The 14590-nt window shown below is 41.6% G+C and overlaps 1 protein-coding gene across 1 annotated transcript in view; it reads left to right on the top strand.

Annotated features, from left to right (window-relative positions):
* The window catches only part of GPR137B (G protein-coupled receptor 137B), a 50865-nt gene extending 36275 nt beyond the window's left edge, over positions 1–14590 (top strand). Inside the window, 3 exon segments of the mRNA XM_008268198.4 lie at positions 2104–2232; positions 8860–8984; positions 12084–14590. Of these exon segments, the coding sequence (XP_008266420.4) occupies positions 2104–2232; positions 8860–8984; positions 12084–12195 (366 nt within the window). The 3' untranslated portion in view covers positions 12196–14590.

The following is a 14590-nucleotide window of genomic DNA, read 5'->3' as shown; positions in this document are numbered from 1 at the left end:
TCAGGCATTGTGCAAAGTACTGGGAATTAAAAAAAAAAAACAAAAAAACTTATTCTTTGCCCTGTGGTAGTTCATGGACCATTGATGAAGAGAAGAGACATATGGATAAGGCATGAATTACATGTAATTTCTCTAATATTAATCTGTATTGATTTGAAAAATATTGAATATCTAACTATATGTGAGTATAGTCCACTTTAAAATTCCCAACAGTGGCAGACCTTGTGGTACAGTGGGTTAAGGCACTGCTTGGGTTTCTTGCATCCTGTATCAGAGTGCTGGCATCAAGTCCTCTCTCTGCTTTCAATCAAGCTTCTTGCTAATGCACCTGAGTGGCATCAGGTGCTGCCGAAAGTACTTGGGTCTCTGCCTGCACGTGGGACACCTGAACACAGTTCTTAGCTCCTGGCTTTGGCCTGCCCTAGCCATAGCTATAGCAGGTATTTGGAGGAGTGGACCAATGGATGAAAGTGCCCTCTCTCTATATATATATTTCTGTGTGTTTGTTTCTCCTGCTCTCTCTGTTGCTCTGCCTTTCAAGAATACAAACAAATCTTTAAAAAAAAATTAAAAATTCCAACAGTGCTTTAAGACAGCGGAAAAAAGGATAAAAGTGCTGGTAATGAGCTAAACCTGTGAATACAAGGTGACATTCACTAGGGGCACATGCAAAGTGTTCTGACTAGAAAGGATGAAAGCAACAGCAGTAGGGGCCAGCTCTGGGGCATACAGGTAAAGGTGCTGCCTGCAGTGCCAGAGCCCCATATGGGTGGCTGTTCAAGTCCTGGCTGCTCCTCTTCCGATCTAACTCTCTGCTGTGGCCTGGGAAAGCAGTAGAAGATGGCCCAAGTCCTTGGGCCCCTGCATCCATGTGGGAGACCCGGAAGAAGCTCCTGGCTCCTGGCTTCGGATTGGCGCAGCTCTAGCCATTGCGGCCATCTGGGGAATGAACCAGCAGATGGAAGACACCTCTCTCTCTCTCTGTCTCTGTCTCCACCTCTCTCTGTAACTCAAATAAATAAAATAAATCTTTATAAAAAAAAAAATAAAGAAGTGGTCAATGCATTGAAAGACAGAAAGCCTTGCCCACCTATTTATCCTCTCCATGATCGTTAGAAAAGTGAGAATGCTGAAGAAGCCCAAGTTTGAATTGGGAAGACTCATGGAGCTTCATGGTGACGTTCTGGAAAGCCACTGGGAATGTGACAGTTGCTAAAGTTGAATGAGCTGATGGATATGAACCAGCAGTCCAAGAACCTGTTTAAAATTTAGACTTTAATAGTGACAAAAAGTACTGTATGTGAAAAAAAAAAATGACCACAGGGTTGTTTTTTTTTTGTTTTTTTTTTTTTTTGTTTTTTTTTTTTTCAGATTTATTTTTTTTGAAAGAGTAAGAGAGAGAGAGATTGATCTTCCATGTGCTGGTTCACTTCCCAAATGGGTTCTGTTTAGTGATGGGCCACTTAAAGTTTTCGCACATCCTCTTTGTTCCAAATGGTGACCTCTCTGTTAGGGTTGCCCAAACCCAGCAGTGCCCTTTCTCTGCTGCCTTCTTTGGAAGGGAGGAGGGAACACGACTTCACCAGGCCCACTTGGCCAGTTCGCTGGGCCACAGCCAAACACCCTGCACTCTCAGGACTTTTTCACAGGAAGTTTTGAAGAGTCAAGAACAAGACATGGTTTGTGTGAAGAGAAGGTTAGAAACTGGCATGCTTATCCTCAGGTCGCAACTAAGGGAGACTAATTTTTGTTGCTGTAAAGAACTTAGGAGGAGGTGGTAAAGTAACATTCTCTTCAGGTGTTGGAGGGAAAAAAATTAGCTTAGGTTTAAGGGAGAGGAAGGGAGTTTGGCCATAAGGAAGAGTTTGTGGCAGTGACATAGTAACACGTCGGACATGGGGAGTTTCTTTGAATATTTAGGAAAAAACTTGTCTACCCTACATGGTTTAAAGACTGTGCCCCAAAACACACATGCCTGAGGTCTAGACCATTACTGTACCTGGTTTCAGGGAGAAGGAAACATTTCAAGTGAATCCATGTTCATGTCGGAATCAGTTAGGACCTCTCTGCCGTGGTCTGTGACTCCCTTGCTCCCTTTCACAGGCAGATCTGAAGAACCAGCTGGGAGATGCCGGATACGTAGTGTTTGGAGTGGTGCTTTTCCTGTGGGAGCTCTTACCCACCACCCTGGTAGTCTACTTCTTCCGAGTTAGGAATCCTACAAAGGACCTCGTGAGTAAACCATTTTATATTTGCAGCAAATACCTCCTAATTCTGTCATGAAACTTGACGGTTAGCAGTTTTCTTAGCTTTTCAATAGGGAAGAGGGCCTCTTCCATCCTTTTGTTGTTGTTTTTTTTTTTTAATGTTGAACTTTTTTTTTTTTTTTGACAGATAGAGTTAGAGAGAGAGACAGAGAGAAAGGTCTTCCTTCTGTTGGTTCACCCCCAAATGGCCGCTGCGGCCAGAACTATGCCAATCCGAAGCCAGGAGCCAGGTGCTTCCTCCTGGTCTTCCGTGCGGGTGCAGGGCCCAAGCACTTGGGCCATCCTCCACTGCCTTCCTGGGCCACAGCAGAGAGCTGGACTGGAAGAGGAGCAACTGGGACAGAATCCAGCGCCCATATGGGATGCTGGCGCTGCAGGTGGAGGATTAGCCTAGTGAGCCACGGCGCCGGCCCCCATCCTTTTGTGATAGCAATCGTTCCCTTGGCTATTTTCTTGAGATTTTCTTTGTCTCTTACTTCTGTTTTCAGGGTGATGTGTTTTTCAGTTTAGCTTTATTTTACAAAAGCTGTGATTTTACAAAAGAAATGAAAGCAGCTTGCATCCCAAGGTCTGGGGAAAAGTGAAGAACTTCTTTCCTTAATAAACACAGCTTCACTCCTATTTGAGCCTTGACTTGCTGTGATCCAAATGGGTAAGTTTTTCTTTTAGCAAAGGAAAATAAGAAAGAATGGTAATTCCACTTCTACAGTATCCCAGATGGAAATTAGAGGATGGGAAGGTAGATGAATAAAAATGTTGGGAAGGATGTGAAAGCTACTTCTCTGGTGGGTCACATTTCTACTCAAACAACTGTATCTAAATGTCTTCATGGGAGCAGAACAGAAAATGCAAAACCAGGTACAGTTTGCTCCATAGCTTATTCGAACCACAAACACTAGTGGTAGGATTTTGACTCATTGATTATGAAACCCGAAGAAAAGTACATGAGTAGATTTGGGCTTGACCAGTGGGCCCTTGAATAGAGAATAGCAGTGGCCCAGGCTGAAGCCAAGATGAAATCCAGCATCGTTTTCTGGATGGCAGGGTCACATTCCTCCCTTTTCATTCTTTGTAGTGGTGGGTAGTATTCTCACACCTTTTATGACTTTGCCTGCATTGGGACTTCCCGGAGGCTTCAGAAAGTCAGACCTTGAATACTTCCTCGTGTTGCCAAAGAAACAAGGAAAAGGTGGCAGTGGATTCTAGGCCGGGTCTGGTTGCCGTGTGTTTCTTCTCTGAAGAAAGAGAGCTGAAGTTTCTGGCAACCTCGTTTGGCTAAGGGAATAGATTGTTCTGAGCAAAACTCCCAGTGCTCATTGAGGCCTTCGCAGGGCTCTCCATGGGCCTTCTCATCACTGCTTGGTTTTCATCATTCAGAGCTGCGATATTCCAGTGCTGTTGGAACTACACTCCCTAAACCAAGGCAGTCTGACGGAGAGATTACACAAGGAGTCTTCAAAAAGTTATGGAAGACACATACTATGAAAAAAATGCATGTATTTCAATAATTTTGCACCAAAATAAGCATTTCTTAATTCCATTTTCCATAAACTTTTTGAAGTATCCTTAAGTATCTGAACCCAAGGGGGTGACCGATTAATGTGATGCCGTTCAAAGCACTGTTTTATTAAATGAATGCAGAATAACACTGATAGTCTAATTCATACTATTGAATCTCATTATTCAGAGAAACATGTCATCTTTCAGACATTCTTATGTACAGACTTACATGGCTACTGTGTCTGAATGGATCTACTGTTTATGGTGTTATTAAGAGCAGTGGTCCTCAATTTTTTTGATTAGAGGATACTTTACATCCAAATTATTGACGACTCCCAAAAAGTGTTTCTCTGGAGGCTATGTATGTGGGTGTGCATATCACATTAGAAACTAAAACAGAAATTTAAAAATATTTTGTCATTAAAAATAATAAACTACTAGATATTACCCTAAAATTTCTATGAAAAATAACTGATTTTCCAAAACAAAGTAAGTTAATATGAAAATGGTATTGTTTCACAATTTTGTGTTATCTTTTTACTATTTGGCTAAAGAGAAGCTAGCTGGATTCTCCTGACTCTGCACCCAGTCTGTCATGGTATGTTGCTGGTGTTGAAGTATATGAAGAAAACCTAGCCTCATACACAGTTGCAAGAAAGAGTGTTTTAATAGCCTCCTAACATAATTCTTTTACACCACACCCAAACTCAACAGATGTGGTTTTCTTAAAAGTTACAATATGGAATCTAAAATCATATTGATAAACTTTCTAGATCGATTGATTAAACTCCATTGGGTTATATTGTACTTTGAACTGATCTTTTACCTATGCATGGTTTTATAATAGCATGCATTGGTCATTTGGAAAATAGTAGGTTACTGAATTTAGTGGATCTTCCAAATGCTTTCATTATACAACACTCCCATCCCCCAATCTCAATCAGTGTCACCACAATCTCATCATAAAATTCTTTACATATTGGAAGCTGTCAGGGTCATGGAAGTGTGTGCAGGTTTTCTTTTCTTTCTTTTTCTTTTCTTTTTTTTTTTTTTTTAAGATTTATTTATTTGAAAGAGCTACAGAGAGAGGTAGAGACAGAGAGGTCTTCCATCTGTTGGTTCACTCCCCAGATGGCTGCAACGGCCAGAGCTGCGCTGATCCGAAGCCAGGAGCTTCTTCTGCGTTTCCCACAAGAGTGCACAAGGGCTTGGGCCATCTTCTACTGCTGTCGCAGGCCACAGCAGAGAGCTGGATCGGAAGTGGAGCAGCTGGGACTAGAACTGGCACCCATATGAGATACCGGCGCTTCAGGCCAGGACTTTAACCCGCTGTGCCACAGTGCTGGCCCTGTGTGTGCAGGTTTTCTAAACCTTTACTTTTTGCTCAAAAGCTCAAATCTTATCAGTGGTAACAAATGCTGTCATTCATTTTCCTTGAAGTGACAGCTCATTTCATTCATGTTTGAAAAAGTGTCTGCCAATTACCCAAGTCTGAATAATATGGTTAGTCTAAGTAAAGATACAGCTGCATGAAATAAGGAACAACTCAGTTGTAGAAGCTGTTCTCAAACAGCCATCTTACAGCAGAAGTGCTTTATGCAGAATTCCATTGTTAAATAATTAATTAAAAAGATGGGCTCAGAGGTTGAGATTTAATGAAATTAATTTTATGCTTATTCAAGGACATTCTTAAGTAAGGCTGTCTTCTCTTTGAAACTGTATGTGCTGGTGAAAAAAATAAGTAACTGCTCGCACAGTTGGTGCCCCTGCTTGGATCTGTGCTAAAGCAGCAGTTTTACTCATCATCATTTGTGCAAATGTTGACAGGGTAGAAGTCTTACTCTTTGTGAACAGTTATGACTTTATCCCTGAAAGGACTGCAAGGACTTCTGAGGGTCTCTGGATCACATTGATAACTGCCCGTCTACAGTAACATATTACTGAATTAAAGTGGTCCATTTTGCCCTGTAGGATATTTTTATCTCATTTATGATGGAGTGAATTCAGTGTGAGGGATACATCATCATTAATTAAAAAGACATTTTCCCATTTGCATATTACTTTCGTGAAGGAGCTCATTAGCAAGTTATTTGGATTAACAAATTGTCTTGAAACTAGGTGGTCATAAAATATCCTTGGGCAAGACTGCCAGAGTGTATATTATTGTTGCATAAAGAATTTGGTAAACATAGCTAACAATTATGTAGCATCTAAGCATGTTAGATACTTCTAAGCACTTTTATTTATTTATTTTCATTATTTATTTGACAGGTAGAGTTACAGACAGTGGGAGAGACAGACAGAAAGGTCTTCCTTCCGTTGGTTCACTCTCCAAGTGGTCGCAACAGCCAGAGCTGTACCAATCCGAAGCCAGGAGTCAGGTGCTTCTTCCTGGTCTCCCATGTGTGTGCAGGGGCCCAAGCACTTGGGCCATCCTCCACTGCTATCCCAGGCCACAGCAGAGAGCTGGACTGGAAGAGGAGCAACCAGGACTAGAACAGGTGCCCACATGGGGTGCCGGCACCGCAGGCGGAAGATTAACCTAGTGCGCCATGGCGCCAGCCCCTCTAAGCACGTTAAATAGGTTTTTTAATCCTGACAATATTCCTATAAAGTGGAAACTGTTATTGTATCCATTCTTAGATGAGGAAGCAGAGCTTAATGTCCTGTGGCTGGCAGAGACACAGCCACGTTTCAGACCAAGGCAGTGTGGCACCAGAGTTCATGCTTTAATTGCTGTTACAAGGGTGGCTTTCTCTGGCATCATACAGTTTGGAGAAGAAAGTTTAGTCTGCATGACTTAGTTCTATACTCTCTCTATCACCTGTATAATTGCTGGAGAAAAATCTTTCTTTCTTTATGGGGAAATTTATAATGCAGCTCCTACACATTGGCTTTGAATGGCACACTGCATGTGGGGTATTTCTTGAAAATGTTATCTACCATTTGTATTCAGAATTCATTTGGTAAAAACAAGTCTTTAAACTCAGCCTCACTAGAGAGCCACACTGCAGATGCATGTAACAGTATGTTCAAAGCTTGGCTCTCTCCATCCACATCAGAATCCTGCAAAGGGCTTCATGCAACTGTACATTCCTAGGCCACGTTCAGGACCCAGATCAGAATCTCTGGGGTAGGTTCTGGGAATGCACATTTTTAACAAACACCCAAGATGACTTGAATGCACCATGAAATTTGAGAGTTGTTTTTTAAAAAGATTTATTTATTCATTTGAAAGGCAGAGTTACAGAGAGGCAGAGGCAGAGGCAGAGGCAGAGGCAGAGAGAGAGAGAGAGAGAGAGAGAGAGAGAGGTCTTTCATATGCTGGTTCATTCCCCAGATGGCTGCAATGGCCAGAACTGGGTCAGGTCAAACCCAGGAGCCAGGAGCTTCTTCTGGGTCTCCCACATGGGTGCAGGGGTCCAAGGACTTGGGCCATCTTCCACTGCTTTCCCAGGTCACAGCAGAGAGCTGGATCAGAAGTGCGGCAGCTGGGAATCGAACCGGTGCCCATATGGGATGCTGGCACTGCAGGCAGTAGTCTTACCCACCACATCACAACGTTGGCTTCTCTTTTCCCTTTCTAAACTGGGTTAACTTTTTATGACTTAATTTTAACAGTTCTTTTAGATATGCCAGATACATGATTTGTAAATCTTTTCTTCCATTCTGTGGCTGTCTTTTTACTTTCATGATGGTATCCTTTGAAGCACATTTTAAATTTTGATGAGGTCTAGCTTATGTTGTTGCTCATGCATTTTGGAGTCACATCTAAGAATCTCCTGCCAGATCCTGTACTTGCCCCTGAAAACTTGCCCCGATATTTTCTTCTAAGAGTTTCATATTTTGTGGGTCTTAAAAGCCTATTTTGAATTTTTTAAGATTTTCTTATTTATTATTTGAAAGGTAGAGTTACAGAGAGGAGAGAGAGGGAGAGAGGAAGGCAGGGAGGGAGGGGGAGGGAGAGAGATCTTCCATCCGCTGGTGTTCGCTCCCAAATGGCTGCAACGGCCGGAGCTGGGCCAGTCCGAAGTCAAGAGCCAGGAGCTTTTTCTAGGTCTCCCATGCAGGTGCAGGGGCCCAAGCTCTTGAGCCATCTTCCACTGAATTCCCAGGCCATTGCAGGGAGCTGGATCACAAGTGGAGTAGCCAGGACTGAAACTGGCGCCCATATGGGATGCCAGGACTGCAGGCGGCAGCTTTACCTGCTATACCACAGCGCCAGTACATGGTGTAAGATAGGATCCAACTTCATTCTTATGTATGAGGTTCACAGACATTTTTGAGTAAATTTTAAGGCATCTCACCTTGCATAAGTTCCCCTTTGTTCCTTACATTTGTTTAATCTGGGAAAAGCAGGAATTCACCTATCATTTCTCATCTTATGGCAACTTCATTTCAAACACTGTTGGTTGCTGTTTCAAAAGCCGCACTAGTGATATGTACAAGGATTTCAAACGTTGTGCCAGAATCATTTTATTTTAAAGTCTAGTTCTGATCATCTGTTTATATGAATCTTTCCTGCCACAGGGGACTTTACTTTTTTAGTAGTTGCTGGCAGAGCCACAGCAGTTGCCCCAGGACAGGTGTGATCTTGAAAGCAGGCAAGAACATCTATGGTTTACTTGAGACCAGTCATAGGAAACTTTTTGAGAGGAGCTCAGGGTGCACAGGCAGAATGAAATGATGATAGAGGCAGGAGAGGAAAGCAGGATGAGAAAAATGTCCCAAAGGATTTCAACATCATTATTGTAGTGTTATGAATGCCCACAGGATACAGATTTATATAAAACGGGGCTACTTTAGTTTGGCTCATTTGAGAATTGTCTGGCTTTTCAGTAAAAGACTGAAACGAGGATGATTCCCTGTTAAAAGATGGGGATAGAAGATTTTGTCAGTACAGAAAAAGGGAAAGGTTAATCTCTTTTCAACACAGAAGCAACTGAAATGAACACTGCAGCCAAATAGGTGCAGCCCTCAGCCAGAGGAGGAAAGTATCTTTAGTCTTCTGCAAGAAAGATCGTATGACAGTCTTCATCATGTGAGAGGCACAGTGTTGGCAAGTATGCTGAATGATTACCTGTCTTCGTAGACCAACCCTGGAATGGTCCCCAGCCACGGGTTCAGCCCCAGATCTTATTTCTTCGACAACCCTCGACGATATGACAGTGATGATGATCTTGCTTGGAACATTGCCCCTCAGGGACTTCAGGGAAGGTAAGACCTTAAGTCACGTTAGAGAAGCCTTGTTCAGGAAGGAGAGGGCTGTATTAAGGCAATTGATTGATTAAAACTAAAACTCCTACATAAAAACCCTGCATTTGGAGGTAGTCTAAGACTGGTTGGCAACAGTGTTTCAGTTTACTCAGGTGAAGCATTTCTGAATGGGATAGGACTGATACTGAAATTTAAATAACCCAATGGCATTATACAGTGTCCCCTAAATGATATTCTGTGAAGTTCTATTTTCTTTCTTTCTCTTTCTTTCTTTGACAGGCAGAGTTAGAGAGAAAGGTCTTCTTTTTCCATTGGTTCACCCCCAAAATGGCCGCAGACAGAGGATTAGCCAAGTGAGCCACAGTGCCAGCCAAGTTCTATTTTCTTAATAGCTATACCACAAAGAAGGAAATGATGACTTGAAAATCACCATTTTTTAGATTGCAGGATTTCTCCAAGCCTATAATAGGATAATATGCACTCTGACTCTCCAAGAGGGAAACAGAGCACTAGACCATGCAGTCACTCTGCGGAACATGATTTCGGAAATCCAGGCAGAGGTCCTTAATCAGATGCTCTAAAGCCAGAGAATAAACTCAAATAGTATTCTTTTATTGGATGAAATTTTCAATTTTTAATGTCAGTTCTTAATTGAATATTTCATTTAAATGAAGTATATTCATTTCAGTCTTTAGATGACTACTTAAGAAATATTACATGGCACCTGCTGTGTATTTCACACTCGTTTAAGAGGTTCACAAGCATTTTACTCTTCATGAGACTCCTGTGAGGTCAGTACTTCAGGCCTCACATCTCAGATGAAACCAGGGCATCTGGAGGTTGGGGGACTTGTACCCAGTCGCACAGCTAGTCAGTGCTTAGGCTGGGACCTGGCACAGGCAGCCTCATTTCAAGTCATGCTAAGAGTTTATGAATCAGTACCCCATCTCCTAGCCTCACGCTTATGCTCTGCTCTCCTGTGGGTTTTAATAGCATCTCCTTTCTTGAAAATCTACTTGCAGATTTGGGCCAGAATATTTTGAGTAGGGCAGTTAAATAAAGAGCTCAAACCAGCATACACAGAGTGTGCAAGACAGTAAATGAGCTCCCAATTCAGCCTCCATCAGCCACTCTTCAGTGAGTTGGGAAGGCAAATAGAAACAGGAGGGAAGTACCCAAGTATGTGAGACTAACTGCAACCACAGCACTCACCCATCCAGCAGTGGAGATTTGCTTGCTTTGGCCACTGCATGGTCTGAAAACAGGGAGGTGCGAGCTATTGGGATCCCCATTCCATTTCTTCTTTTTAAAAGATTTTCTTGTTATTTATTTGAAAGAGTTAGAGATAGAGAATTATCTTCCACCTACTAGTTCACTCCTCAGACAGCTGCAAAGGCCAAGGCTGGGCCAGGCTGAAACCAGGAGTCAGGAGCTTCTTCTACGTCTCCCATGTTGTGGCAGGGGCGTAAGGACTGGGCCATTTTCCACTGCTTTCTCAGGCCATCGGTAGGGAGCTACATTGCAAGTGGAGCAGCTGGGACACGAACCTACCAGTGCCCAAATGGCAGCTTAATCTGCTGTGTCACAACACGTTCCACCCCTTCTTTAGCCTGAGTGCTTCAGCCACACATGACTGCAGGGATCAGATGCCTTCTGTTTCCACCTGTGAACCTGGGCCTGTAAGGTCATCAAGGCCAGCAGGGGCCAGCTGAGCCTAAAGGACTGACCTTGTGCTTGCCAGGCCTCCTCTCTTGCTTGTCATCCCAGGACTCCTGTCCTGTTCTAGGGAAAGGGGAGCTTCTTAGAAGGGAAGCACTTACGCCATCCTTTCATTTACATTGTAATAGAAACCTTTTTCCTCTTGGGGGGGAAGTAATAAAAGAGAAATATAACTTTTTATAACTATAGTCAAAGTCCTTAGAAACCCCTTGAAGAGCTCTGAAAAGAGCCCTTGTTTTGGGGGCAGGAGAACTGAAGAAGAGCTGGGAGACCACATTGTGTTTCTGGTGGACCAGGGAGGATGGGCTGGCAGTCAGGAAAAAAAGACTGCCCAACCCTAGGCCAGTGAGACTGAAGGACCCCATCAGCAAGGGGGACAGTGAACAAGGACCACCTCAGGTCAGAAGTCACCCTTCGACCTTCCTGAGGTCACGCAGATTCTGAGCTCACTCCTTCCCTAAAAGTCTTCTCATACCCAGCTACTCTATTGCATTTCCTGTCCACTGTTTGCCATACCATGCTGCAGCAGGCCTACCCCCTCACTTGCCAGGGGGCATTTGAGAGCTCAGAGAGTCCTCACCACCTCCAGGTCTACATGGAGGACAATGATAAACAACTGGCAAGTACTGAGTGCCAATTACAAGTATTAGATGTGGTTCTAAGCACTTCACAGGTACTAATTTACTTTGTCCCCACAGCAGCCCAACAAGATTGCTACTGATAATACCCTCAATCTCCAGATGTGGAAATTGAGGTACAGAAGTTATTTGCCTAGACACACAGATTGTGAACTATACTCTTTAGGATTAAAAAACAATTTGTTGCCAAAATATGTGCTACACATGGTGTGACTGATTTAAGGTTCTAGTAGTACCACACTTCTGGGCTCTATAGAGTTCAGTAGAACTGAGTAGGCTTCTAGCGACGTGCTTAGCACTGTTTTGTGGGAAAAGGCACAAAGAACTTTGGGATTATCTACATTTAAGAGAAAATCCCAACCTTTGTCCTTAATGAGTCGTATAAGAATTAACTGCAAAACTTGTTCTCAAACTGTACTTTATATGTTGCGTGTGTGGGGGGGTGCAAACTGTTGAAATCTGTACATAGCATAGAGTTGGTCCTCTGTATATAAAGTTAAACTAAAAATGAACCATAATGAAGAAGGGGATGGGAGAGGGAGTAGGAAGTGGGACAGGAGTTGGGGTAGGAGGGCAGGTATGAAGGAAAGAACCACTATTTTCCTAAAGTTGTACCTATGAAAAATGCATTCATTAAATAAAAGCTTTTTTAATAAAAGAGAATCCCAGTTCTATCTACAAACCAGCTGTATCAGACATAGTATAATGTTTCAAGCCACTGAATTTTTTTTTTCTTTTTCAGTTTTGCTCCAGACTACTTTGATTGGGGACAACAAACGAACAGCTTCCTGGCACCAGTAGGAACTTTGCATCAAGACTCCACTTTGGATCCTGACAAACCAAGCCATGGGTAGCACTGGTTAACAATTTTATGGAAGATTCCTCAGCTAAAAAGCTTCAGAAAGACAAACTTCATGACAACTGAACGTTTAGGGCACTTTTCCATAAGAAACGAGACTTAATGTTTATTTGTTGTAAGTTTCTAATGGCTCCATAGGACTAAGCAATAATTTAGATTGATAAACTCTTTTTAGTACTAAAAAGTGAGCCTGTTTCAATGGGTATAATTTAAACTTTTTAAAGAAAACCTGTACTTTTATAAAGATGTATTTTATATAACTTAAAATAATAGTGCTAAAGTATACTAGAGTTTTTCCTTGAGAATGTTATTACAATATATGTTGTAGTTTGCACAGACTTTTATGCATAATTCACTTTAAAAGTATAGATGATATTGTCTAACAGTTTTTAAGGCTTTTGGACTAAAGTATTCCTCCAATCCTTACCTCTCAAGGTCACTTAGATTTAGAGCTCCACATCGGTCGACTCCTAAATACAGCTGAAATCCAGAAAGCTAATTGCAGCTCCAATGTTGAAAGTTAAAATGAAATGGAGTAATAACAGACTATAAGATAACTAGCTCTGTAGAGTTTCTGTAAGGTCTGGTAGCTGGTCCTTCAAAGAATCTCTCTCTTTTAATTTAAAAAAAAATTTTTTTTTTAAACTTGAGAAGTAGAGAGGAAGGGATAGCGAGGGTACTCTAACCTACTGGTTCATTCTCCAAATGCAGTGGCTCAGAGGCTAAAGCTGGGAGCCAAGAACTCAATCCAGGTCTCCTGTGTGTGTGGCAAGAATCTAATCACTTGAGCCATTACCACTGCCTCCCAGGGTTCACATTAGCAACTGGATTTCTGGAGCTGGAGCCAGGCAGTCTGATGTGTGATGTCCTAACCAGCATCTTAACAGCTAGGCCAAATGCCTACCCCAAAGCATCTCTTAAATTCTGCCAAAAGTCTGGTACTTTGTTTGAATCAGGCACTAATGTATACACTGCAATAACAAGCTGATAATGTTAAGAATGTACCTGACATACTATTAAACCTCTCCTGCTATATTCATAGATTTTGCACAGTTTTTTCAGCCCAATAAAAATCTAATATTCATTACCTCAGGATTACAGCATTATACCTTTCCCAACTCACTGAATGTTCATTACATTCAAAGAAAAAAATGTAGTTCCAAACAGGGCACTAACAGTAAATGCCTCTAGTCTGTGAGCCAAAAAAAAAACGCTATGTGGAATCTTAATAGTGTTTTCTGTAATCTCCAACCATATTTATAATAATGATTTTTAAATGGCTATATAAACAGCTTTTGGAAGCTGCCTGTTTAAAATGTCAGTAACTTTGCAGTATTCTTTAGCATAATGCCTATGTCTTATCCATGTAGAGGTGCATGTTCCAGACAATTGCTTTGATGTCATCTTTCATTCAAGTGAAAGACATGTCATGAAATACTACTGCCCAGAACAAAAGTGCTGTTCTGAAATCTCCACTGTGTAAGTTTGAAGCCATAAAACCCTGCCTGCCAGAAGGTTAGATGCTCTGATTTTCCACAACAGATAAAGATCTAGAGGAAGTACTATTACCAAAGAGAAGGTGCCATACTGCCTTGCTTTAGGAAATCTCATTTTGGGACACAGGAAAGGAACTTGAATTAACAAGTCTGACGTACATCATGTACCTTATTTCAAATGTCTTGCTTTCCATTTTGGTCTTCAGGAATAATTGATCTCTGGGCAATGATTTCACGGAGACCAGACATCATTTTGATGATGTTTAAAACTGGGATCTCAAGTTTCAAGAGTCATGGTTGGGCTCTTCAATTGTATAGAAGATCTATACTCTGCATAACCCCAGGTAACAACATTCTTGCCTTTAAGTACATGGAAATGTGTGGGTCACATACCATTTAAGTTACTTGAAGAATTCTACACTGAAGCAAAACCTGCGCTGATTTTTCAGGTTGCCTTAAAATAAGTGATTATAAGTAAAACCCTATTGTGATTATATCATCTCTATCACTAATACTTGGGAGAATTTAAAGGCAGTCTCAACACATGCTTTAAACTCTTTTAAATGATCTCTTCAAAAAGTTTTGCAGTCTTTCAATTAGGTCAGCTAAGGGCAGATAATTTTAAAAAAGAGTGATTAGACTATAAGTAATATAATTACACACATCCTATAGACATGGTTTATAATTCTGTTACTGGCAGGAAAATTGAAATGCTCAGCATTAACTGATAAAAGCTACAATCCACTTTGATTAAAAAACCAACATAGTATTTATTTGAACTATTGATTTATTGTAAAAATAAATATGTTCTAAGTGCCTGTTCTCCTCCCTCCCAGTTTAAAAACTAATGCTAAAATACCTCAGTGTTGTACACATATTAAATATAAAAAACTA

This window comes from Oryctolagus cuniculus, chromosome 13 (assembly GCF_964237555.1).
Source record: "Oryctolagus cuniculus chromosome 13, mOryCun1.1, whole genome shotgun sequence".
NCBI lineage: Eukaryota > Metazoa > Chordata > Mammalia > Lagomorpha > Leporidae > Oryctolagus > Oryctolagus cuniculus.
Note: the sequence above shows the minus strand (reverse complement) of the source record. Positions and strands in the feature narration are given on the sequence as shown.